This window comes from Anser brachyrhynchus (genome assembly GCF_964034855.1).
Source record: "Anser brachyrhynchus genome assembly, chromosome: 5".
NCBI lineage: Eukaryota > Metazoa > Chordata > Aves > Anseriformes > Anatidae > Anser > Anser brachyrhynchus.
This window is the reverse complement of record NC_137699.1, coordinates 47,729,378-47,756,523: the sequence shown is the minus strand read 5'-3', so window position 1 is coordinate 47,756,523 and position 27,146 is coordinate 47,729,378. Positions and strand designations below refer to the sequence as shown.

Sequence of the window (27,146 nt, the reverse complement as noted above, 5' to 3'; positions counted from 1 at the left end):
TTCTATCCAGAGTATTTAAGATGAAAATATAATTGGGAACCTTTTTCAACATTGTATAGTAAAAATACTGACTAAATGAATATTCTGATTAAAAGATACTGTATACTTAAGTTTTCTTTATTATTTTGCTTTCTGTCTTTCACTTGCCACTCTCATTTTTATTAGAGAACACAAAGCACCTCACAAATAAAACCTGAAAACTAGGGTAGAGATATAACATTGTCTTTAGAAGCCACTTTCTGGGGAAAATACAATATTTACTGATTTGTTAAACAGATTTTAAAAAATGGCAAATTCATTGTCACCTTCTAATTGCACAATTCCTGTCAGTGAGAAACATCAAGCAAACAAAACGTATGTTAGAAGAACTAAACTAAATTTAAGGATAAAAAGCTGTAACCGCACTGGATACTCAGCTCTAGGAGATGGAGAAATTTATTCCAAATGAATCCTGTGCTACTGACTAGGATCCCAATCCCTCAACTATGATTCTCAGCTTCACTTTATGATCTAGCTCTACTTCAGGAGAATACAGTAAATTTCAACTCATTAACAATTAACACTCTCAAGTCTTAGGATAGAACAACAGTAGGAAACTTGAAACATTGAGGGTCTTTTTCCTTATCAAAGTTTTTTTTTTCTTTTTCCCCTAGCTTTAAGATGTTTTCCTTTGTAAAAAGGAGACTACTTCTAGCTCTTAGTTGATTATATGCATGTTCTAATAAGGTAAAAAACAGCAGCAGCTCTTTCCAGTCCGGCTTGAAAATAGGTGAAAGAACAATTTCGTGAGATTTAGTGTACAAATTTTATCAAACAGATGGGTAAAAGCAAGAGCAGATACAAAGGTGAAATGTTTCCGTCACACTCTGTATAGGAGATTAACGTTCTGTCTGTGATTCGGCCAGAGTTACATAGTCAGACACTGGTTTGAATAAGATGAACTGAAAGAGAAACAGATTGCACAAAGGCCTGCTATCTGAAATGGAAAATTCCTCACTAGGGAGCACACCTGCTAGTGTCATGACAATTATCTGTTAGAGTTAAGGCAGTGTAGATGTCTTTTAAAACGAACATATTATTCAGGGAAACTCATTCTCGTGTGAAACACACAAGCTCTGAGCTCAGGAACATTTTATCTGTAAAAAAAGAAGACTAAAATGAATGGGCATTTGCCGGTGTTTGGAAAGACCTGAAAATGTGTGGGAAAATAACTGTTCATTAGGGAATCTAGGAAAGATTCCAGCAGGTGCAGAAAGAAAAAAACATCAGGAGGCTTTTATTAGACAAATATGTAGGTGTACATTTTCTTCTTATATCAACTTTGTGTTTTCATGCTTGTTTCAAAGCAAATCTTGTACAGCCCGATTACAGAAAGGCAGATTTTTTTCAGATGCCTCTGTAGAACAGGTGATCTGAAAATCCAAACCTCCATCTGCAGACTACAGAAATCTTTGCAATACTGTTCCTAATTGTGCTGTACCTTTTGAAAGCAAGAGAAGACACATCCACATAAAGTATCTTTGATCCCGGTGCACCTTGTTGCCTTAATTCACTCACAATCCATTATGCACAAGCTCTGAAAAAAATTGTAACAAAATGCTAAAGTCTTTCTGCGTAATGGATGAGTGATTTCCTGCATCAACTCTAGTTACTCTAATCATTTTACAATGCAGTATCACTCCTGCTTGACTGGATATGAGACTAACCACAAAGTATTCTGTACTCTGAAGATGTATCTAAATGAATGCCTTAAGTTTTTCCAGTATCTCAGCAGTTCTAACTGAATATTGAATTGGAGAGAAAGAACTTTCTGTAACTGAATTAAAGACATCAAATAACAGAAATATATGTTTGTTGTTTTAACAAACAGCTGCTATTTATCCCCTTCGATTAATAATTCATTTAGTATTCCTTAAGTCAATGACTTGAAAGTATTTTTCCTCAGCTACCACTATAAAGAAAGGCTACAGTACTGACACCTTTAAACAGTGTTAAGAAATGAGACAACTCCCAAGAAAAGTAACTGCAGGTTAATCCAGGCCGTGGGGCTGCGCATTTCTGACTGGCTATGCTTTCTGTGAAATGAAACAGTAAGTTTCAGTCCTGTTTCCCAGGTGGCCACATTCCAAAAATTCGTCTTAACCTTAAACTAGGTAAGCTCTCTTCTTGACAGTTCAAGCTCACATCATATCACAAGGAAATAGAGAGAAAAATGCCTAAAATTCTCCTCTTCTGTTCCATTCACTGTGTTGATGAAAAGGATTCTAAGCAAAATTATTTGTGATCCTAAGCACAATTAATCACTGACAGACTAGGTCCATCTCACTAGTGTTACATTCACTGCAGATTCTTACAAACAGCTGAAGCAGGATAAGAAAAGCTGAGAAGCAAGCAGACACACATACACTTGATTAAGGGTCATAATTTGTCTTTTATTCCTCTGGCTTTTTTGTTAAGTTAGTTTTACAGAAGCTTTAATGCATTGCAGATACTTACGTTTGATGCTGGTCAGCCTACTTCTGGGTGCTGAACAGTCTACAGCTGCTGAAAATAAGAAAAAATAGATGTGAGCAGTTGAGTGTTTACTTAGTATTTGTCATGGCTAGAAAAAAATGCATTAATAAAACAACAAAACACATACTAATTAATTAGAACACAGACTTTTTCCCCCCATCTACTTTAAAATACGCTAGTTGCTGTGTATTTAAAGTTACTGTGTATTTAAATTGAAATTTATACAGTCAGAGAATTTTAGAGATAACAGTGTTGAAGTAAAATGCATATTTGAAGGAAGAATCATCATTTAAATGAAGGTTCCTTACAAAATGTTTCTATATGTTTTGTGCTGACTGCATTTAACTGCAAAGATACTGAGTATGTTACATGGTAGAGAAATGACAGTACTTTTGTTCTGAGCATGGACTTTGGCAGAATCAAAAGCCTCAGTGTGCTTGTCTTTAAAGCAAAATTAAGAAAGGAGGGATGATGAGGAAAACCAGCATAACCACCTCCAAAACACTATTTCTGAAAATAACTAGAAAGAGAGCATATAATGTTTTGGGAGGCATTCAAAAATCATTTATCTCATAACCCAGACCCTGCAACCTTCTAAGCATTTAAGTTACACACTCAAGACATCCTGCCAAGCCCTAGCATTCATACCTCTATGACTGAAATCCCCAAGACAAGTTTATGCCACGAAAAATGAAAATAGGCTATGAACTGTAAACAATATTAACAGCTATCTACAGACTTTTCTTAGTCCTGTGCATGATATTAACTTGAACAGTAATTCTTACTTCTTATATGACCTTAAAAAATATTAACTTCAGCTATAATTGTTTTCAGCTCTAGCACTGACAATGGGGTATTGTCATTTCAGAGGAGAATAACCACACATTTCTAAATCTGAAAAAAAAATTGTTGGGGTCTCATCATAATTAAGAAACATACAAACATATACAAGCTCAACAGGCTCCTAAGTTTCAGTTTTCACATTTGCCTTTTGACAAACATAAGTACCTTCTAACATTAAAATATGTGCAAAAATTCATATGCATTTTTAGTGCTCAGTAACATCGATTAGTGATGTGATTGTCTCATTTGCAAACAAGGCAATTTTCTAAGTCCTTAAAACTCATTAATGCCACTGAGTTTAATATGAACAAAAGATAAACAATATTTTTGAAAACTAAAAAAAAAGGCACAGTGGTCTGAGTTTAACTGAAAATGTTCTGCATTCATTCCTGAAATAAAGTCTGTATATTTGCTACTGCAGTTAACTCTATGTTTTTCATCTCACCATATTATTTCACAGCAGCTCTACAGCAGAATGAAAAGAATACAGCACAAAGTACCCTAAAATTAAAGTCATAATTTTGGTAGCACTTGAGGCAAAACGTTTTCATACAAAACTTTGAAACCCAAAAATACAAAAGTCTTAAGCAACAGCTGTATCTCCTCGCTGACATTGGTCCAAGCATGAAACAGGAAGAAAATTCGGCTTCTGACAATCCAATTCACTCCCTCTTCATATGTGTCTATTCTGAAAAAAAATAGCTAAACCTAGGAGTACAAAGTTCATTCATATGCACATTTTTACCTTTGGCTGAAAGGATTCTGTTATAATGAAACATCATGTGATCTCTGATCAGGTACTGGTTAGTAAGACTTCGTGTGGAATCAATGCAGAAAGCTGTAAGATTAAAAGTATTTGAACATTATAAAGGCAAAATACTAAAATTTTAACCAGCTACTAACTGCAATTCGAATCTAAAAGTCACTATTTCCAAATAATATCTGTACAGATGTCAATCACTAATAGAAAAATGAAAGCCAAAAGAACCTGAAAATGGTTTTGCTATTAACATTTATCCCGTCAGCAGTGAATATAACAAGTACCAAGATAAAACTCTGCTTTCATAAGACCCAGTTCCAACATCATGCCTCCGAAAGATTTTCATGTGTGCAAAAATGCGCAATTTCAAACCTGCAGCACCAATTTAAATCTAGCTTTGTTTCTGAGACGTGTAGCTTCTGCCTTGTGCAAACTCACTATCTAACTCCAAGGAAACCACAAACTTAGAATTAACATGTGCTTCTTTGCTCAATGGAAACCATTTTTCTTAACCAGCTGCTATCACATGGTATCATTTTATCTACTTTTTTTTTTTAATCCCCACTGAACCATTACATTAGCTCAAAAAATAGTTATGGACGTAGCTGAAGTTGGACTATGAAAATGTCAGCATGGAAACTTCTTGTTTTTCCATTCTATCTTCTTTTGAAAGAAGTGTCTGAGGTGGCACTAAGGCACAGAGCTATATACTTGCCTATTTCAACTACTGACTGTAGTTGAATAGCTTTAACTTCAAGGGTTTCTTAAAGCAGAAACTCACATATTCCAGCTAATATAGATACAACATCTCTTTCTAAATATAAATATATATCTTGCTAACAGTTGTTAGCTAGCGTAACAGTCAAGGCAAAACTCACTCCCCAAAACTACTTTCAGTAATGCATACTAAATGAAAGTACTATTAAACTTCACCAATATAGATCAATGCAAAGATTTTTATTAGATAAATATTTTAATAATGAAATCAAGAAAGGTTCATAGAAGGAACCTTTCCAACTTTCTAGTGAAAGCAAGTGTGTTACTTACCATTACTCTTAGTACTTAACTGTCCTTTAAATGGACTTGCTGGACCACATCTGGGAATGACCACAGCTGGGTATTCATCCACTTTAACGAAATGTCAAACAGAAGAGAGAAAATACATATTTTGAAAGACAAGATAAAGCAAATAATAATAATAATAATAAATATATAAATATATATTTCTTCAGAGAACTCTTCAATGATTGTAGTGTACATTTTTCATAGAGGAAAAGTGCTATTTAAATGTTATACTACTACTAAAACACAACAGTTTAGTTAGGCAACTAAATCTAAATGTAACAGACGATGGTAGTACTTTTATTGGTTCAGGGGCTTAAACAGCAGAAGAGACCACTAGATTACCTTAATCTGAACTTTACAATGCTCATTAAACTGCACAAAGACATGGTCAAATTACTGTACCTATGCTAAACTCCAATTTATTTTAAAAGTTTACTGATCAAATTTTATCATGACATCAATGACTAATGTGAAAAATATTCTGCATATAGGGAATGATTGTGGTTAGAAACATACAAAAATAAGAATTTAATAGACTGAAAGAAATTAATTATGCTTGTTTGAGAAATCATGCTACCAGTGAGAACACTCAATCTTAAAAAAATATTGTTGTTAATTTAAGAAGAATTTCACTTGCCATTCAATTTTCTGTAAGTTTGCAGAGTGGTAACTCTGCAGACTAGTGCAGAAGCTGACTAAACCTAAACATCCCGTTGTTCTGAGAAATGAAAGATGTGAGCTAAAAGTCCTATCTCCTTCCTGGAAAAAAAGCGTGGTACTGTCTGTGATGTGACCTTTGATCTACCAATCCACAGTCAATTTTATTAAGAATCTGCAGCGTTATTGGAACAAATTTTAACGGGAGGTATACTGTTGTTTCAAATACTAGCGCATGCAAAGCATTCCTTTAAGGTGTTCAACACCCTGCTCAAAATATCAAGCAAAATAAACAAGATTTCTTTAAGAGAATAAATATACCACACATGCATAAAACCAACTGTAGAACTGTACGAGCAATTCCAACAAACACATTATTATTATGATGATCTTCCCCTTCCTGTCCTACTTCTCTCAATTCGGTAGGCCGCAGCCGCCATGTCCGTGCACGCTAGGAAGGGCAGGCACCTTGGCGCTCCACTTGCTGGCCACCTTCAGCCTCCCACTGCTGGAGGCAAAGCCTCGAGTGCCCTTCCTCGCGTGGAGCAGCACCTTGCACCCACCCAAAAAGTAGGGGGATCTCTTCACTGCGGCCTCCAGCTGGCTCAGCAAATGGAGATGCCATTACAAGATCACCAGTGCGAGTAACGCCAAAAGACACAGCCACGCTTATGCCATACGTGTCTCAAAAAGCCCCTTAACTCCACTTCTGCTGGCTTTTTACCTCTTACACGGCTAGCACCTGCCTCCCCTCCCAATTTCCTACCATTATATAATACCTATTACACTACTATTACACCTGCAGATCCAACTACTACGTTCTGCAGCTCAACCTCAAGGGCAACAGCATGTTGCACGTGATGGTTAACATGGTGCCTGACTGTTAGCAGAGACTGTGTCAAAAGAAATGGTTTCTTTAACAATGACTTATTTACATGTTTACTTACAGAATGTTTATATAATAATGTTTTATTTATTTATATAATTCCCTCAAAGGAATTAGGACTAGGACTAGTTTGGAAAGCAACAAAAAGTACCTTGAGAAAATAAACAAAGTGAAAATGCTTAGCATATGTGGAAATTTGCAGAGTATTTTATTGGGACTCTGTTGTGAAACAACGCTAAGTCTGGGTTGATATGCTCAATCCTCACTCTTACGAGGCACAACAAATATCAAGGCATTTTTGAATTGGCCTGAGGATTTTGCACTTAGAAACATCTGCCGTTATACAGCAGGGGCTTCTAAGGCTTTGCATGGTAGGAGCCATGTCTGCAAGAACTGTTCCCCCACACCTCACAGCTGGGAGGGTGCCAGACCAGCATTAGTGAGGGGATCAGAAAGAAAAATCACTACCGTAGATTTTTTCAGCCCTACCCTGCAACTGTTTTTTCCTTACAACGTTTTCTTTAAAGCCAAAGGACAACATTCCTGCTCTTCTGCGTCCCTTTCAATGGCTCTTTTTAAATGTCTCTTGTGGCACAATTCCTCCTCGTCCCCATTTGTGATTTGAAAATACGTAAGGACAAACAATACTAATTTTTTAAAAAGTATTAAAATCCCAAACATACAGCAAGAATTTATTAGATTTAGAATGACTGCCTCTGTAATGATTGCAAACCTTTGCCACTAATGGCTTGCTTCCCTGTTTAAGTATTGTATTTCTCTACCATAATACTACTGAAGTGGTATTCACAGTGCAGCTGGAAAACCATCCTGAAAATCATGACGTCTGAAGTTACAACGTTCAAATTTCTAAAGAATGTAAGTCTTTGGGATGACTAATGTTAACTAAACTTTTAAATTATAACATTTTAATATATAAAAGTTTATCCTAATGATAAAAAAATGTGTAAACCAGAAATAAGCCAATACTCCATATTATAGAGGACATTTACAAATATGAAGGTTTTCATTCACAGTTGCTCAAAGTAACCTAAATTTTCCATACTTCAGAGCTATGTCATAATTCTAGGAGACCTGATACTGTTGGATAAACAGTTATAAAACCACCTCCAACTAATTTTTATGTGAAATAAACATGGTGGGGTAAGCAGGGGCATCTGAAAAAAGTACAGAGACATTCTTACAAGTATAGTTGACTCCCTCCAGGTAAGCTAAATGCCTTGGCCCTTAGCTGAAGATCATCAGAGGGGCTCAGAAAGCTGTTGCTTTTACTGTCCTCAGCTGCAGGTCTCTCCAGCACTACAGAAAAATCAGGCAATTCTGAAATGTTCACTTCCTTTGCATCACCAGCAGATGGCACACACATAAACTGTATTGAAAGAACTATTGCATCTACTCTTTTTGCCCTTTGCAATTAATTTGTACCAGACTTGTGGGGAAAACATATAAAACAAAAATTCTCTCCTCCGCCAACAGTCTCCATCACTATTTCATAGGCTAGAAAGCCTATTTCATAGGCTAGAAAAGCTCTCGGAAAGGGAGAAATATTCTACATATTCCTCCACATTTTTTTGATTATGGACACGTGGGAAGAGCGGAGATCACTCCCAAATCCCCAATTTGCAGAAGTCCCAAAGCCAGAGGAAACATGCCACCACTGGTAAAGAGGTCCTTTTAAAGGTATCTCTGAAACCCTTTAAGAACTAGCTGGGCACCGACCCATTTATTGCAGGTCCTGGAGTAAAAGTGTCCCTGAAAGGCGCAGCTCACGGCCCTGCTAGCACCCGGACACGCTGACAGCCATTAGCACCAGTAACAATGGACGTTTTCTTCCAGTTTAGAACCCTGCCTTACTGGGCAACAGCTGATGCTGAGCAACTTTTTAAAATATCTAGTTGGATTCTGGGTCCTCTCTCCTGGCAAACCGTACATTTTATTAGAGCTTCAAATAGAACAGACCAATCTTGAACTTTAAAACATTTCCATAAACAGCAGAACTCGTGAAAAAGGCTTCCTGCAGTCCCCGCATGGCATCCCGTGTTCCTTGTCCCACGCTCTGTCCCTTGTGCCGCTGAGATATTTCTGTAACCTTTGCACCAGTGTGGGCTTTGGAGGCTCCCTTCTCTGTGAGCCACCTGTTTCCCCAAAACTGGTACTCAACTTATCACAAAGGCCACAAAGATAACGTTTTCGCTGAAATAATGCTTAGTGCTATTGGAAAAAGGAGTGAAGATTACTACATAAGCCTTTGTCTTCTTAGGGCCGAAGCTGTTTCATATAGAAGTTCCATCAAATTTATCATTTCTACATTGCCTACTACTGACACGATCCTCCCTAAACCTGCAGTCTGAAACTCAAAACACCTTTTTATATATTCTCACTGAAAATATAAGTTGCTAATGCCAGAGGAGAACCTGGAGGACTTGGTATGTGGGGGAGATCTGCTTTATTTTAGTGTCTGTTTGAAACAATCCAAGTGAGGTAGAAGGTGTCAGCGTTCAAATGTTTCACCAGTATAGTTTCGGGTTGTCTGCTGACTTGAGCAGGTATTTATTTAGATTCAGTTCGTGTTTTCAATGTTATTTGCACAACTGCAACAACTAAACCTAAACTGAAGGCTTAGAGAAGAGAATTTTAAAGGAGATGGGATTTTCAGCAAAGTGCATAGTAACCAAGTAAAAACCTGATAAAATGATAACAGCAGAACATTATAATGAGCACCTGGACTGAGAACAGAGTGAAAGCATTATGCATTTTGTCTACTTCACCTCCTTTTCCAAACCTATTCATGCAAGTGAGATTTTTTTCAGCGAAAACTCTTCTACTGTTCTTGAGGGAATTTAGTTCTAAAACAGTAACTTCTTCAGGAACAGGACCACTTGTCTGAAGTAGGCTTAGCAGAACTGATGCCAGCACTTGCAGTAAGTACTACAGCAGCTTTTGCAATAATCGTTTCCGGACTGAAATGCACATTTTCTACTTCTTAAATTAAAAAAACCTTCCGGTCACGAAGTGGGAATCTACGTAAATAGATTTCCAGAACTGGACTGGAAACTCTTTAAGATCATTTCCAGTTCAAGAAATTATTTTCTGAGATTTATGCCTCAGAAACTGATAAGTATAATGGACTTGTACCTTCGATACACCACACATATAACTGCATGATCTAAACATGTATTTCCTCATAGATTTAACTGAATATAACACCAGGGTTCTTATGCTGTGTGTTGTCCTAAAGTACAGAGAGAAAAAAAAATACTAAAAATTGTTGGGTTTTGTTTAGTTCCTTAGTATTATTAGGACCTTATAATAAGGTCCTAAATAGTTTCTTGTCAGTGCTTCTATTCGCTTGTTCTTGTAGGCTTTCCCTTCAAGTGTGACACTATACAGCGAAGGAAAAAAAAATGCAACAAAACACAGTTTTGTGAATAATTTTTTTTCCAGCTGGTATCTGAGATAAGTAATAATTACATTATTCTAAAGAGATTGATGATAATATATTGTTCAAATTATATTTTCATTTAAAATGCACTCTATCTTTATTTGTAATTTTACAGTCCTAAAAAGGACGGGAAAGTGGTGGTTTCTGTTTGTTACCTTGTTTCCTAATTGTTAGTAAATGGGCAGAATTTATGGAAGTTATTTTTCTACAAAGCCATTTCAGATTTGGAACATTAATTTGTCCTGGAAAGAAGCCCAGGCTTTCATTATAACGCTCTCACAGGAAGGAGTTTAAACACGACTATTAGACTTGCTATATTTATACTTCGGATACCGCAAATCAAAAATACTGGAAAAATTCAATCAGTCTACCCTTATCCACCAAGCCTTGTTATTTCAAAGATAAACCATAAAAAATACAGAGACTTAAGGTGAGATACTGGGTTCAGGCACCTAAACGCAGCACTACAAGCCACAAACTTCCACACTTTGCTGCGTGGATTCGTGTGAGCGCTGTATTTTCCTAAGAGCTCCTTACAGATCTCAGCTGAGGCTCAAACAGCCCCTAGCCCTCGGTGGATTTAGAAGTCCTGTCTCCCCAGCTGTCCCAGAGGAACGTGCCCAGAATTAAACCAGGGCCACCAACCCTTTTGTGAGATGGATTTTTCCAGGGCTCCAGCATCCCGGCATTCCCAGCTGCACCTTGGCCCCTCAGCTGGAGCTGTAGGAGCGCCTCTGTGGTATTAAAATTGGTGGATTAAAATCGCGGCGTTTGCATGAGATGCTGGGATTTATCTCCCACAGGCCAGTGAAGACATTCAACCCAAACGGACAAATGCTCTGCAAGTACTCCAGCCGCTACACTGATTTCCAAAGGTTTTGTGCCGCCTCTTCCATCACCAGCTCCTTTTCTCTTCCTCCCCAGCCCTCGATGCTCTAAATCAAGAACAGGGAGACATCTCTGCCCAAGAGGGTAACTCAGGAGCTCCATGCAGAGGGGTTTGCGCTGGGAATTTAACAGAAGTCAAGGATGCTCTATCGCCCTTTCTCTGACTAGTCTGGAGATCTTTTCAGTGTGATTCCTGCTACAAATTCATACTTCTGACGCCGCACAAGCTTACAGTACACTGCAGCACTAATGCTGTACACATGCTGAGGAGGGAACAGAAGTGTGAAGTCCTAAATAAGTTAGGAGTAACAATAAAAACTCCTTCAACCATCTAATCTAATGCTTCTGAAAAGGTCACATTTAAAGGAATGACATTAGGACCTGAAAAATAGGTTCCTCTCTTTTTGGTACTATGAGGATTTCTAAATCAAAGTATACATTTTCTCTTTTTGCTAAGGAAATTGTTGTACATATGAATAAACACAAACATATAGAGCAAATGTTGCTACGTTGCTATATTTATGTTAAGAGATTAATCTGGTTATGAAAATCCACACTGGATTTAAATTTATTTAAATAAGAAAGTAACTTCTATTTTTCTATTTTTCTTTAATATTAGAATTGTGATATGCTATTAGAATTATGGTATTATTTAGAAAAAATAAATTTAAAAGGCCTGATTTCCTATCAATGTGGCTTACATCTTCCTACCAAACCCTGTAAACCCCATTCAATTTCCCTTATTTGTCTTCTTTACCTGCAGTCATTTCCCCCTCACCCGATCATCCGCTACTTGCTTAGCTGTGGCTGTTGAAGTGCTGTTCATGTTATACTTAGCTGGTTTATCTCTGTTTATGTCTAATTACATATGTTACAACTGGTCACCTAGTTTAACTTAATGAGTTGCTTATCCTTGGCTGACTAGTTGCTCATCTTCTAGTTGCTTATCTGGGAATTGCCACAGAACGGAATGCCTTTCTCTAAAAATATATGTTAATTTGTTGTTGGTTTTTTTCCTGCCCCGTCACTGTGGTTCATACCACTGTGTCTCCTACTCCTTACTCACAGCCGGGTGAAATTGGCTAGCAGATTCAGGACTGGAAAGAGGAAAAGGCTGGCAGACAGCAGGGACCCACCCACAGACTCCTTTTTCAGGAAAACAGCTTAAAACATGGCAAGCCTCTGCTGCTTTTCTGCAGTATCTATGCAGTCACAAGAGGTAACTTCTAACATGGCTTGAGATTGAGCAGGTTACTGAATATACCGATAGGGTTCCATTTTATTTGAAAAAAAATTACACGGGGCAGAACTGAGCACTTCATAATGACACTTGAATTTTTGTGCATGCTTATGAAAGCTAAACAGAAGCCTCTTGAACCCATTTCTGGTTTCAGTGACAGAAAAACTCCCATCAATTTTGAGAGTACAAAGTCTTAGCTGTGAAGCTGCTTTTAACAGAACTACATTTAAGATTTATTAAGATTGGAGAGAATACCAACCAGAGGAAAAAATATAGTCATTATCTTCTAAATTTTCTGAAGCAAAATGTGATGAATGAAGTCCCAAGAAGCTACAACAGCCAGATTTTGAAATTTTGGAAGTCCCAAACGTTCCATTTGAATTTTGTATGGGATCGTTTGCGTCAGAGGCAAAATATTATGAAAGTAATACAATGAATCATTCCCTGACATGTGCACTATACATAATCTTCTAAGCCATTAATTAGATAGTAAGTGTATAAATAGTGCCTATGCTGGATTACACAAAAGCTCTTCTTTACATCTGCTCTTAATGTGCAAGAGTTAGGTCTCTCAGTCCCTTATGACTAATAATGTTTTCATTTATGCAGAATATGACTACTATTCAACCAAAGTTATATTTAAGTTTCAGAAACTCCTCTGACTAGCTTAAGAAATCTAGTGAAATAGTAGTGTACAGTAGACTTAAAATAGGCCAATCGAGAGTTATTTGATGAAGTAATTCTTGAAAAATGTTACAATTTTCCTAACTATAGGCTTCATTTGACCAATAAATGAAGTTTTGGATGAAAGTTACTCCTCTATTTTTACTCCCAAAGCACAAACAAATGGCTGCATCTGTCAGCAGCACATTTTGTGATAAAAACTGCAGGCAAAAGCAAATTCCACTAAGTTAATCCCATCAGAATTTGCTTGGGTCTGACTTGAAAAGTTACTAATCAGAAAAATTCACTGGATAGTTGCACTTGTGCAAAACGTCACGGAGCAATCCAGGAGCATACGCTATGTATTGTATGGATGTCTCTGTGGGCATGGCACCGTTACTCAGGTGAGCAGAGCACCAGCTCGCAGGCACAGCTTTGCCCAGAACTCTCAGACCTGAGCACAGAGAGCTGCAAAAAACTCAGTCCTCCTTGATGAATTTGTGCTGGCTTCTACTGCTTCAAGAAACTCAACATTACATAGCCCCACGAACCTGCATTTTGAAGGTGTTTCAAGATTTAGTGCCAAACCAACCAGCAGACACCATCTATATATATGCACAGAGAAAGAGACATACACACTATATTATTTAGTTTGTATTGTACAGATTGAAAAGATCTCTTCTGTTATTTTAATTTGTGCCTCCATGGAGTCCTCCCCCCGTTTCCATCAGCGTTACATTTTCCACCTTCTCGTATTTCTAACTGAAAGGACACAACCAGCCCCATGCAGAATGCAGATCAGGGAAACTGCTCCACTTGATCCACTGCTGCAGAGGATGTTGCAGAGCACAGTCTGGAGCAAAACAGCACGTAGGTTTAATGATTTGAATCCTGTTTACTTCAGCACATATTTCTTTTGAAGTACGCAAGAAATCTGCAATGAAATGGGACTGATCAGGTACTTAAGTTCTAGTGCAATTTAAATTATTTGCTGAAAGAAGGTGGGATTAGTTTTATCATGGGACTAAAAGTCACTTAGTGGACTGTTTGACCAAGAGACAAATTAAGGATACATTTAAGCGATTTGTGAGCATAGATTTTAGTTTGGTAAAAAGTTAAGGACAGCAATTAACATTTCCCAGTTTCTGTTAAAATGCATGGTTATGGTTCAAATTTAACTTCCAAATGTTCTTCCTTCTTTGAAGATACATTATTTTTCTACTTCCCTGCTAGTCAAAGGCAACTTCAGTTTCTCAATAATCAAAATAGTATTACCAAACTAATGCTTGACTGTAAGAATTTGTTTGCTGAAACAGCAAATAAAGGAATACAGAGGGGAAAACAAAATGAAAGAAAACAGAACAAACAGCAGCTCAGGAGGCACAGGTGTGTTAACAGCCAGACCACCCTTCAGATTAGCACAAGAATTTTCTGCAATGCAGGAAAAATCTAAATAAAATGGTGGTGTCTTTAAATATATGAAGCATTTTTACAGTGTTTTAGAATCTTTGAAGCCTGCACAAACTGCCTAAACATAACAGCAGCCCCCATGCAGCAATGATGATGACTTCCCCAGCACTGTAACATAAAAGTGACAGAAGTGTGTGTGACCGATTAACAATAAGCATATGATTTCACTGCTGTTCAGATACGTGCCAATCGCTGGTTGTGGCAGTTAAACAGCCCGATGCAGAAGACTGGATTGGAAAAACAATGCTTTTTAGAGTTACAGTATTCAGACTATTTGAGGTCATACTACAAATCTGCGACTACATTAACTAACCCCTAAAATTACTACAGTAAATACCTTGGAGGTTTATACCCAGAATACGGGAAACAGATAGGGTTAATTCTTCAGTATTTTTATGGAAAAAAAATCTTAACCTTATTTGAACTCTTAAAAGATCTACATGCAAATCTTAAGTAGTACAGTAAATAATAATGATTTTTTATTTTTGCTGATAAACTTATAATATTTTTGTTTTTCTCTAGCAGCGTTACTAGATAAAATAGAGCCCCTGATATGAAACAAGTACAAAACTTTGGTTCTTCCTTTACAATGACAAACCCAGGTGTGAACAAGAAACTCTGCAAGAAGTACAACAGGACAAGAAATAAGACATCCCACCTATTCTGTACTAATTCTGGACAGACGTTGCATGGACACAACTATCTCACACGTTATTCACAGATATGATGCATGCCACCTCTTTCATAAACTGTAAGCAATTCAATGGCTTTTCTGCCAATTTTGCTCAGGCCCACAGATTTCTAGGTTAGCACGGTAAGGAATTAACATCTTTGCCTGTGCTAATCCCTGCTGTCTGTATGGATGTGTGGCTGTGAAACTAGATGTCAAGCTGTCCACTTGCAAAATACTTTGTGTAACTTTCTATGCATACAAGTAATAGATTCCCATTGAAACCAATAAACATTATTTCCTATTTTGAGCTAATTTATATTCTTTCTTGTTTGCTTGCTGCAACCTGAATGAAATTTAGATCTTTTACCTTACTTATTCTAATTTTATGGTTTATAGACAATCAGCATCCTGACTGTCCATAAAAATGTTTTAAGAAACAAGAATATGAACGGATATGAATCCAAGTCAAAGAAAGGACAGACTTGTAATAAAATTGCTTTCACACTATGTAAAAAAAACATCTACTATGGGGACTGAAATAGCATTTATATATCTATATATAAATATGGATGCACAAGATCCTAGTTTTTGCCCAGGAGTTCCTAGTTCCATGTAGCATTAGACCTCATGTTAAAACTCTGTTATCAGACATCTTTTGGAGTGACATCTGTCACTAACTCAAGGCTTGATCTGCCACCACAAAGATGCAATCTGGAAGCACGGTGTTATCTCACTAGATCTGGCCTTATGCAGCCGTATGTACTTTTGACGTTACCGCACAGCACTGAGTAATTCCACCCATAGTTTTATACCGTTCATGCCATCGAGCTCCCATCTAAGAATATTTCAGGTATTTTCCAGGAGCTACAGTTGGCTTGTGCAGACATATTCTCATATTTACGCCTGTTTTATCGTGTATGGTGAATGCCCCTGTGACTATTCACAGGAAGAGCCACAGCCGATCAAACCTGGGGAAGGAAATGCTTTCTACCAGCTTCAAAGCTTCCAAGCCTGCTATTTTCGCGACGTTTGCAGCAACACCCCACCAGGCCACAGCCCTCGGACCCACACCCGAAAGCCACCTCGGCGGTACTGCGCACACAGAACCCGCAGTAAATCAGCGCTTGAGCTTCAGCCCCGCACCAACTCGGGAGAACGGACACGCTGGCCCCGCAGGGGACCGAAACACGGCGCCCGAGAACGGGGCGGCTCACGGAGCCCACCCGAAGCCGCCCACGGCGGCTGCAGGCCGGCGGCCAAGCCTCGCCCGCCCGCCCGGCCGGGGCACCCACCGGAGCCCCCCTGCGGGAGGGCGGCAGCTGCGGGCAGGGCACACCCCGACTCCCCGCAGCCCCGGGGCAGGCCCCGGCCCCCCCGATCGGGCAGGCCCCGCCCGCCGCCCGTTCCCTCGCCCCCCGCCGCCGCCGCCGAGCCCCGCACCTCGGCCCCGCCTGCTGCCGCCGCCGCTCTCCATCCCGATGCCCATGGCCGCGGCCGGGCCCAGCGCCCGGCCCGATGGCGGCGGCCGCGGCTCTTCCCCCGCGGCGGGCGGGCGGGCGGGGCGGGGGTTGCCATGGCCACGGCAGGGGCCCGGCGCCCAGCCCGCGGCCTCCGGGGGCCGCGCAGCACCGGCCTTGCGTGGGGCGGGCCCGGGGGCGGGGGGCGCTCACCCGGCCTGGGCTGCGACCCGGCCCGGCCCCGCAGGGTGTGTGCGCGGCGGTGCCGTAACTCGGGATAAAGGGGAGTCCCCGGTGGCTAGAAGCCTCTTGGAGCAATACGCTGCTGTCTAGCAAAAGTTTCGCCACCTCAGTGAAAGGTGTGCGGCTTGACTGGAAGTCAGTAATCGCTGCCATTGAGCGACTTAAGCCAAATTACTCGTATTTTAGAGGGGGGAGTGGCAAACACAGAACCTACAGCATTTCCAGTGTGGAGCACGGAATTTCAAATAAACAACTCTTTAGAAATGATCCACAAGCATGAACTTCTGCAAAGTAGCATCTGATCCTATCACTGATCAATCTGTTAATGCATTTGTTTTTAGTTTTTGAAGAAATGATAGGTTTGTATTGACTTTTTGTTAAGTAGGTTGCTATTTTACCCAACGTGAAATCTCCCTAGCATTTTTGCAAGAAAATTCTTCATTTTGAGTGAAGCTCCCTGATCAGATAGGGTAGTGTAGTCACCTACACAGCTAAACACCTCAAAAAAGGGTGTTGTTCCAGCTAGAGGGAGGAGGTTTGGGAAGAAAAGCTTCGTGCTCGTGTCAGTTTCTAAGGAAAATGACGTCTCATTAATAATGAAATTAGAATTATATATTTGTTTCTGTTGTGGAAAACTAATGTCCACGCATTAGTTGATGCATGCATTTTGAAGGAATTACAGATATTTTAGCTCAGTTTTGTAATTAACAAGTCATTTCTAGGAAGTTGTCACTCAGTAATTAGTCCAATCCAAAGAGAATCACGAAGTTGGTGCGATGAAAGAAATGCCGCTAAGAGGTTTTTCTTCTTGCCAGTAGGAAGGTGCTTCATTTAACTGTTCACACTTCAACGTGAGTTGTTGAAGAGATGTTGAAAGGAAAGGCATTTTAATTACAGTACAGGCATTATACCTGTAGGTCATTCCCCTTCATGATCTGGAAACAATTATTAATTGTTCCCTTACAATTATTAACTGGTCCCTTCCAACTCGGATATCCTATGAATTAGAGATTGAATACAGGTGTTTATGTGATTTGCTACCCTTTCTTATGTTCCAGGAAAATAGTTTGAATGTAGTTCACAATCATGGCAAAATCAGGAAGACGATATTTTAAAACAATTTATTCCTTATTTTTTTCTCATTCAAAACTCCCAGGAAGTCACAGAAGGAGACGTATTCATGCTGGATGAAACCTGGGGTTTATCCACCCCAATAATTTCTGTGTGACACTACCTTCTACCAAATATTTTAGAAAACTTTTCAGTAGCCAATGTTTGAATGTTGTGCGCATAGCTGAAGTTTATTGCTAACACCTAACAGTTGGTGTGCAGCCTGTGGCTTCACTTCAAAGCTTCGTTAGTTTGTGATAATTTTAGATATTCCTATTAGCTGTGTGAGATACTTTTTGGATGAGGCCTTAGTTCTTGTGCTCCACATTATAGTGATTATTTTGACAATCTAATACCACTTTCTGTAAAATCAGCTCTAAAGTTAGTAAGTTTAAAATTTATCTGAGAGAGGACAGGAGAGAAAATACATGCCTTCGAAGCCTCATGGTCCCCATTCCCTCTGTCTTCCTGACTGTTTTTCATAAGGTGTCTGTTCTCATAGTGTTTCAGCTTCTGTCAGCCATTAGGCCACAAATACCTTACCCTTTTGTCAAAACTAAATCATTTGATAGCATTTTTTTCTCTTGTGCCTCTTTTGGATGTAGGGCACAGGTATCATGGAGAGTATCTGATCTGTCGACTCCTCTGTGCACAAACTGCAAATCCAAAAGGCCCTGAATCAAACAGCTCTCTCATTTTTGCTCTCTCTCTCTACTCCACCCAAAGCAGATTTTTGATCACATGTAAAATTAGGGGAAAGGGTTTCTGGAAATCAGTTCCCTTAGTTTTTGTCTTTCAGTGCCTCTGGCTTAGACTTCTTTGAAATAATTCTTGTAGTTAAACCAGTAGATTGTGGAGGTAGAGACAGTTCTAAAACAGTTTCCATTTGAGATAACTGATGATACAACAGAGAATGTTAGGTGCATGAGAGGTCACCTCTCTGTGGTATCCCGACCATTAGTTGTAATGTGCTGTATTGGCTCCACATATCATCCTACTGAAAACATGTCTCTCCATCTCTCTCTCCAAATGAGTTGCTCATAGTAATATTTTTGTATTTAATGTTTTTTGTTTTACTGAATTCTTATTTTCAGTTTCCTGAATTCTAAGTGTATTGTACCCAACACACAGTAAGTAGTCTGTTCTCTCTGAGCCTAATAATGTATTTCTGATACTGTCCCTCCTATTGTTCCTATAGTTTCCACCATGTAGATAATTAAAACACCCAAATGTGAGCATTTTTAGAAACATATCACAACTGTTCCCCTGGTTTCTAGGCAACGTTGAGGGAATGTAGCATTTTCCACTAGTTCCCTCTCAATCAGCAGCATCCTAGAAATGTCCCAGCTCTGAAATTTTTGACCTCCTATGGCAACACATACGAGAGCTTTATGTGTCTGTAACTGGTCTGACTCGCAGTCCTTACATACTCTAAGTGTAATTAAAAGGTAACCCAGCTATATAGCTGTGTGTTCACACATTAAGTCCTGCAACATGTACTAAATAAAAATAAGCCTTAAAAGAAATTGAATCAGTCGTAGACTTCCATCCATCAAAATAAATTCAGAAATAAATAAAATGAATTGCTGCAGAGAGCCTACCATAGTCAAAGAAATAGCATGACAAAACCTGTAAAATTTGTCCTTTCCCAATTTGGAAAGAGGAAACACAGCACTGAATGGTGTTGGCTGTCTTTTTCAGGAGGGCATTTTCCCCTTTTCCTTGGAATGCATTACATCAGAACATGGTTTTGAAGTGCATCTGCACTGGGTGAGGATGAAAGCAGCAGGAATATGTTACGTGAGTCACATTGGAAGCATAGATGGGCACCTGTCCCTATCCTGACATGGGCTTACAGAGCTATTACAGACTCACAGAACGGCCGAGGTTGGGGGGAGATCATCTAGTCCAACGCCCCTGCTGAGCAGGGTCACCCAGAGCACATTGTGCTGGATGGCATCCAGGCGGGAGAATCCAGGGGCATCCAGAGAAGGAGACTCTACAGCCTCTCTGGGCAACCTGTTCCAGTGCTCTGTCACCCTCACAGGTGACATTACCTACTTGCACACTATGTCAGCCCAGTGCATCATCTGACAGAGACACCTACTGTTCAGTAAATTTACAGTTAACGGTATTTAGCAACAAAACAGCATTCTTAAGACCAAGGTAGTGTGTATTTTTGTGGAAGAAACAAAGTCGTTAGAGAAAGGGATGTCAAAAACAGAAAACAGTCCATATGATGCTTACTTTATTTTGCACATTTAGCACAGACACAGGCCTGGTTTCCCCTGAAAAGGAGTGTGTATCAGGCAGAACCTCAAACAGTTACCGTCTCATTTGGGACAGAGAGCAATTCATAATGTCAGAACTCCACGTTTCTGGGATTTGGCCTTCTTGGAAAAAAATGCTTGGGAATTGAAGTCTGCAGTTTTTTGGAGAGTCTGCTTGTTTCAAACCACTGATTTTCTTCCATGCTCTGTTTTCCTTACAGCTGTCTATCAAAGTAAGCCTAAACAGGCAGGCAGAAGACATCCCAAAAAGCAGATCTGCACACCGTTTTCCTACAGAAAAGCCCTGAATTCATCACACTGTGTACTTTATGATGGAAATAAGTCTCCTGGGTTTCCTTGAGTTTTTATTTAGATCCGTGATCCTTAGTTTTGGCAGCAGTGCCCTGTATCCGTGCAGCTTCGTCACCCGCCTGTGCCTCAGGGTGTCAGCCTTCCAAAACACTGGCTGCCGCTCGCAGCAGGCAGCTGCTGATTTGCAGCAATCCCCAGCCGGCACATTCAGACCATTACCCTCGCAATCCGTTCTACAACTGTCTAGAAAGCAAAACGTTTCCCTGAAACATCAGAGGAAGCAGTGCTTTCTGAATGCTTTTAAACAGGCTGTCTGAGCAGATTTTTTTGCTACCTACTTAGGAAATTCATGTGTCAGGCAAATGGAGTAGCTCTCACACAGTTGGCATGAGGGCAAAAAAGAAATGACTGAAGTAACTACTGAAATAAAGCTTTTTTTTTTAAGCACACTTTTCTAGAAGGAATTTCTTTTTGGCCTCATGTTTACCATTGTGCTGCATGTGTTTTGGTCACTCGGTCCTTAGAGTTATTTAAAATCATGTAGTCTTGAAATATCTTTGCTACTTTCAAAATAATACAAAAGTTACATTTTCTGACAGGGCTGGAGACTCCCTTTCTTCGTGGCATCACACTTAGTTGTTTCGTTATTGCTTGTATGACAACAGTAGTCAGAGATTTCTGTAAAGGATAGGGCCCTACTGGGAATGAAGATGCTGAAACAATTAAGAGGAGATGGTCCATGTCTTAAAAACTGCAGGTTTTAATATGCTATAATTTAGAATGCAATAATGGAGCTAAGTTAAACTAAGAGGGGATGTGATAAAGAAGATGAGAGGAACTAGAGGGATGCATTAAAGTTTCTATTAGCACAGTGTTAAACCACCATACTACTTGTCACCTTGGAAGAAAAGGTCTCCCGTGCAGTACAAGTGAGTACCACCAAAGCCCCTTCAGGAAGCTGCTGTGCAGAAGTACTTTGTACATCAATTCTTTCTCTTCAGTTCTGTACAGAGTCTTATCATGCATCTATCCCTGTGATACAACAATATTTTTTATATGTGGCAGGGAAGAAACATATAAATTGTAGAAGATGTTATTCTTGGCTATAATGTAAAAAACAGTAGCTGGGGTGACTCAAGATCTGCTTATATTTATTCTTACACTGTGTCATTTTCTGTTTATCTGCTGTTCCCATGAAAGTTTACAGACAGGAGGCTTGTACGTGAAAAACTGTCCTTTTTTAGCACTGGTTGCCTGAGAGCTGCTCTTTTCTCATTACTTTATTTGAACTATTGGGTATTAAAGAATACAGACTACAGTAACTAATGGTGTAATTGGAATTTTAAGGGGAAAAAATGTAAATGTCATAACCCAGTTGTCTAAACCATAAGATATGTTTTATTCTCTAATAGATATACCTATTGTGTCACATGGAAATGCTTACTCATAGTAATTAAAGAGAAAAAGGATGAAAACGTATTTTCATATTTCACTCAATAATGGAGTAATATGACTCAAATTTGACATATATAAATGACACAGCTGTAGTAAACTCAGTGAATGTATTCCTGCTTAGGCCAGGATGGGTTGTCTATGTCTACCCTGCCTACAGCAGGCAGACAGAAGAATGTCGATGTGGCATCTGGTGTGGCCCATCTACCTTCTACACAGCCATTACAGTGTGCTTGCACTCACCTAGCAGCATGTGAATCCATGCATGTTCTTGAACAAATGGGGTCCTTTGTGCTCAAGAGAGTTCCTTTAGCTTTGACAAGGTCAAGAGGAGGGATTGTCAAGGGTAGCTTTAGAATTGCCTACAAAACACAATACATACGTACTCTAATTTTCCATGGCAATCTCCTACATTTTCAGTATCTGCATGACTTTGTGTGTGAATGTGAAATACAATACAATTTTACTAGTAATAGGCTGAAAATAGGCTGAAATTCCCAACTGGAATCTTTTTTTTTTTTTTTTTTTAATTTTGGATTAAAAAGGCACTGTAATGACATTGCCTGTGTGTTTACACGTACTGGAAGATGAAAACGACACACTGAGAAAATATCTTGCATGCCATGTTTCATAACTAATAGCAGTTTCTGTCACCTTAACCACTTGTAACTATGTGTGAAAGAAAGCAATGGGCAAGGAAATGGCAAGAATCAAAATGGAGGGTATGAAGTTTAACTCTTGCAATGAAATCATCTAAGAGTAATTTTTCTGTGGAATCATTTCATTAATAGTAAAACAAAACATCTTAGGAAGAAGTACAGTACGTATGTTCTGTTACATTGTCTAGGATTTTCCTTCAACTAAAATTTATATTCCAAGGAAAAAATCTGCTATTTACTAAATTTGTGAGTTGATACTGACATCGTAAGACTTCAGGAATATCCATGTTCCAATTGAGACAGAACCTGAATTTGGTATAAGAACACTTCCCCCTCCCCATAAACATGTGATGTGCATCAATAAGAAAAGGGGAGTTCAGTTTGATGGATGTTTCACAGACCCAAGAGTCAGGATGCTCAGAGCCTGTTTACAGCCTGTCAGTGACTTGTGTGACCTTGTGTACACACCGATTCGGGTGCCTGAGTAGGTTGCAGTCTAAGTCACCTTAACGGGATTCATAGCTTGTAGTAAAAATGGAGATGCTTAAGAGTTAGCCCACTTGCCTGCATATTTGGGATGAGTCTTTTTGCACTGTGCTTTTTTATCAATAGAAACAGAAATGACACTTATCCTTTGAGTAACAAATATCAAAACTGCAGATTACATGATATGGATGAGTGCTAAACATAGAATTATATATATTTTTAATCTACTGTCACAGAAACCAGTTAGGAAAGGATCACTTTTAATATTAAATGTGAATATCAGTGGCTGTTAAAATGATATCATAATGGAGTATAGCAATTCCACACAAGACTAGAAGGGGTTGAAATTACTCTCAGTAAGCAAACCAGTTGCAGAATATAGAAATAAAGGAAAATATGACTAGGATAGGGAGAGGTCTTATGTTCTATGATGGTTTCTTTAATGACAGGCAATAACATTATATAAATGTCTTCCATAAACTGCTCAAGCTCTGCCTGAACAGTTTTATGCTTTTAATCTTGCAGCCCTATTTAAAAGTTTGCTCAAATATTTAATTTCTTAGATGACTAGAAATATTTAAATTCATTATGAGTGTACGTTAATGTTGTACCAGTATTAGTCTCAATGCTAAATAATTTTTCATGTTCTTCTATTCACTGAGAAGTGGCTAGAGTTAGACTTCCCCTTCCCCCAATTCATGTTGTTTTCCTCATCTGTTCTAGTAAGATCTGTGCTAGAAACCTTTATCTGATTCATGTGAATTTTCTTTTCCAAGACTACCCATGTTCAGTTAATATTCCCATATCTCTTTCCTCCTTTGTCATCTACTGTTCATAATAACAATCCTTACTTGTCCTCCAACGTATGCCTTTGCAGTTGGTGCTACTAATACATTTTATGCTAATTTGTACCACACAAGTTTGCAGTACTAATGAGTACCTTCTAAATTGTGATTTGTTCCTTCTCAGCATTGGCAATACTTTCCAACTTCTGTCATTCCCATATTCTATACATTATAAATATGCACAGTTAGCTCTTAAAAAATATACTGTGCAAATACCAGAAATGTTCCCAGACTGGTCTTCAAGGACCAGCACCAGTAACCCCTCTCTAATCCCTGTAATTTACCTATCAAGAAAACCTGTCAGTACTTGTATTCATTCTCATCTTCTGCACCTTAAGTAATGATTTCCCGTAATACTCTATAATGTTAAAATGTCGGTAGATTAGGCCCACTGTATTAAATTTGTTTCAAGGTGTTGAAGTAGTGTGACATGATCAACTGTTAATAAAACCCAGTTGGGTCGTATTTCACTTACTAATTACTTCCACATAGCCTGGGTTTCTGTTTTCTTCAAAGTATATCCCTGAATAACTTTGAAGTCAAACTAGCAGACCTGTCACTGCCTGGATCGTTTTCCTCTTTTCTATGTTAACAGTTTTCTGGTTGTTTGGTTTCACCTTGAGCTTGGTCATGTTCCTCTCCCCCATGCAATTCTCTTTTCCATCTTTCAGTTTTCTTGGAACTCTGGAAGGATTTCTGGAGAAACTGTTGTGGACTAAGCTCTTTCTGTCTCATCGACAAGGACCAATGTCCTTCATCTGTAAAGATCTGAGACACCTGACAGCCACAGAACAACGCACTCTTCAGTAAGTACCCAGTAAGTGCTACATGAATAAATAACACAAGCTGGAAAATATTAGTAGGCTCTTTTCACTCTGGCAGAAGTTACAGGGAGGGAATTTCTATTGAATTTACTCAGGTGTAGTATTGTTAATCACTCTTCTAAGTCTAGGGATCAAGGAGGTAGAAGTTTAAGACACTAGTTATTTGATTTATTAAAACTTAATGCAAGTTTTATATAGCGTCAGTTTTTCCTGGCCTTAACAACATCAGCAATTTTTAAGGTGGAATAAAATACCTGAGAAAGGAAGTTGACGTATAAAGCAAAGCAAAGCACTCCTCCTGAAAACAAAATGGAGGTGAACACAAGACTGTGTAAGACTGTTGTCTTTAGACTAGCAGGTGTGGAGATATGTTTTCCTTGTTGCTCTGGAATTGTCTGAAGAAAAGATGGTCCTTTCAGTAATTTTGAGGCAATGGCAAAATCTTTGATTTAAAAAATCAGAAGTGGGATTGAGGATAGTTCAGCCCTTTCAATTCCTTTTTTTGTGTGTAAAAAGAAAATGATTGCCATTTCACTTGCTGAAAATAGAACTAGGGTGTTTTGTTTGTTTGTTTTTCTGTAATTTTCATTTGAAGATTTCAGTGGCTATTTCTTCTGGATTTCATTAAGTTTTGTGGATCACATTACTGGTAAAGAGTTCATATTTTTTGTGTTTCTGTGTTGTGGCTGCTGCAGTGATACTGATCTGAAAACTTGATTCTCCAAAATAATGAAACATATAGCTATATCAGTTTACTTTTGTCTGGAAAACTGAGTCAGTTCCCATGGCAGCCTCTGCAGCTCTGAAGATGCTATGGGCTGTCAGACTGTTGTGTATCCGATTTTTGCAACAGCTGGATTTCCTCCTACTACTATGTGTGAATCAGAAACAACTGCTAACAAAAACAAGTTGACTGCCTTTTATTACTAACCTCTGATTAATGAATAATGAATGTGATGGTAGAGGATAAAATAGCCCCAAAACAGATCCTTGCTTTAGCAACATGATTGCTCAAGCCAAACCTTAAATATTATTCATTTTTGAAAATTTCATGAAAAACAGCCATATCTTACAGAATTTTCATGCACAAGGCACGTATTTGCTGCATTTCAAAGCTTGTTCTGTAATTTATTTTTTTTAAAGAAAAACCAAACTTGTTTAAATATCCATCCAATATCAGAGTGCAACACAGCCAAACCAAATCCTGTCTTCCATAAAGATGTCACACCTCTGAACCAGAAAAAAAAAAAACACATGTTGAAGAGTCAAATACCATTTCTTTTATTTCAGGGTTTGTCACTGCTTGAGTACTTATTTCACTGCTTCAGTGAGTTTCCTGTAAGTAATGGGGAGACAACAGGATCACAGCTTTTCTGTAGCTTGCCTTGAATATATGTCTTTATCCAGTTAGGAGAGAAACAAATATGTTACTATGTGAAAAAGCACGGGAAAGCAATAAAAGTTGCAGTAGATTTTTAATGAGCATGTCTGTGTTTCAGTTTTGGCTACAGCTCTTCAAGACAGCGAAATAAAGATTGAAAAGACAAAGAGAATTATGGGAGTGAGAAAAATGAAGTTGTCATACAAGGATAAATTGACAGGTATAGATTTCTGTGATTACATAATATGAAAAATTAAAGAGTTTTTATGATTTGTTCTTTTTAGACTGTTACAAAATCAAGAATGAGATATTAATTATAATTAAGGGATGATGCTATGTTGCCAGAAAATAATATGGAGTTCTGATTTATAACTCAAGTAGCCAGCATGCATAACTTATTGATATTTGTGGTAATTGAGAGAGAAGGTGGTTTTATGCATAGTGTATTTTGCATGGAATGAACTGCTGGAAGGGGAGTGTATTTTACCAAACAAAATCTAGGAACATATACGTGTATGTCTTGATTCATACATTTTTTTTTTTTTTAAACAACAGTAGTTTTCAATATACTAATTTGGGTTCTTAGATCATAAAATTACCTTCTTTTTCTGGCTAAGTGTTTGGGCTTTGGAAAATCTCATTTTCATTTTTCCCTCTATTCAAGATTCTCATGAAATTAAATGAGATGCTATGCCATTCTATATACCAATAGTTTCATCTGTAAATGGTCATAATAATGTTTATTCTAAAAGGTTTCTATGATTCGTATTTGCTAGAGGTGTGTTTTCAGATACTCAGTGTGAAGATGCCAAAGAAAACAGAATTAGCTGTATTATGTTTCTCCTTGAAGAAGCAAGTACAGGCATTGGCAAAGGCAAGTTATTGATCTATCTAACGGGGACCTGTAATGGCAAACTTCCATGCCTGTTTATATATTTAGTGGCATCTAATATTAGTAGCATCAAATTTCTGTCAACATTTATACAAT

The 27,146-nt window shown here is 38.5% G+C and overlaps 1 protein-coding gene across 2 annotated transcripts in view; it reads right to left on the bottom strand.

Annotated features, from left to right (window-relative positions):
- Positions 1–16,784, bottom strand: part of SPATA7 (spermatogenesis associated 7) — a 41,600-nt gene extending 24,816 nt beyond the window's left edge. The window contains exons 1-4 of one of the 2 annotated variants that reach the window (XM_080593015.1): positions 16,560–16,784; positions 5,165–5,245; positions 4,103–4,195; positions 2,497–2,544 (exon numbers count right to left, since the gene is read on the bottom strand). In XM_080593015.1, the coding sequence (XP_080449141.1) occupies positions 2,497–2,544; positions 4,103–4,195; positions 5,165–5,245; positions 16,560–16,605 (268 nt within the window). In that variant the 5' untranslated portion in view covers positions 16,606–16,784. The remainder of the gene's footprint in view (positions 1–2,496; positions 2,545–4,102; positions 4,196–5,164; positions 5,246–16,559) is intronic. The other variant, XM_080593014.1, reaches the window with a different exon arrangement.
- Positions 16,785–27,146: the final 10,362 nt, after the last annotated feature.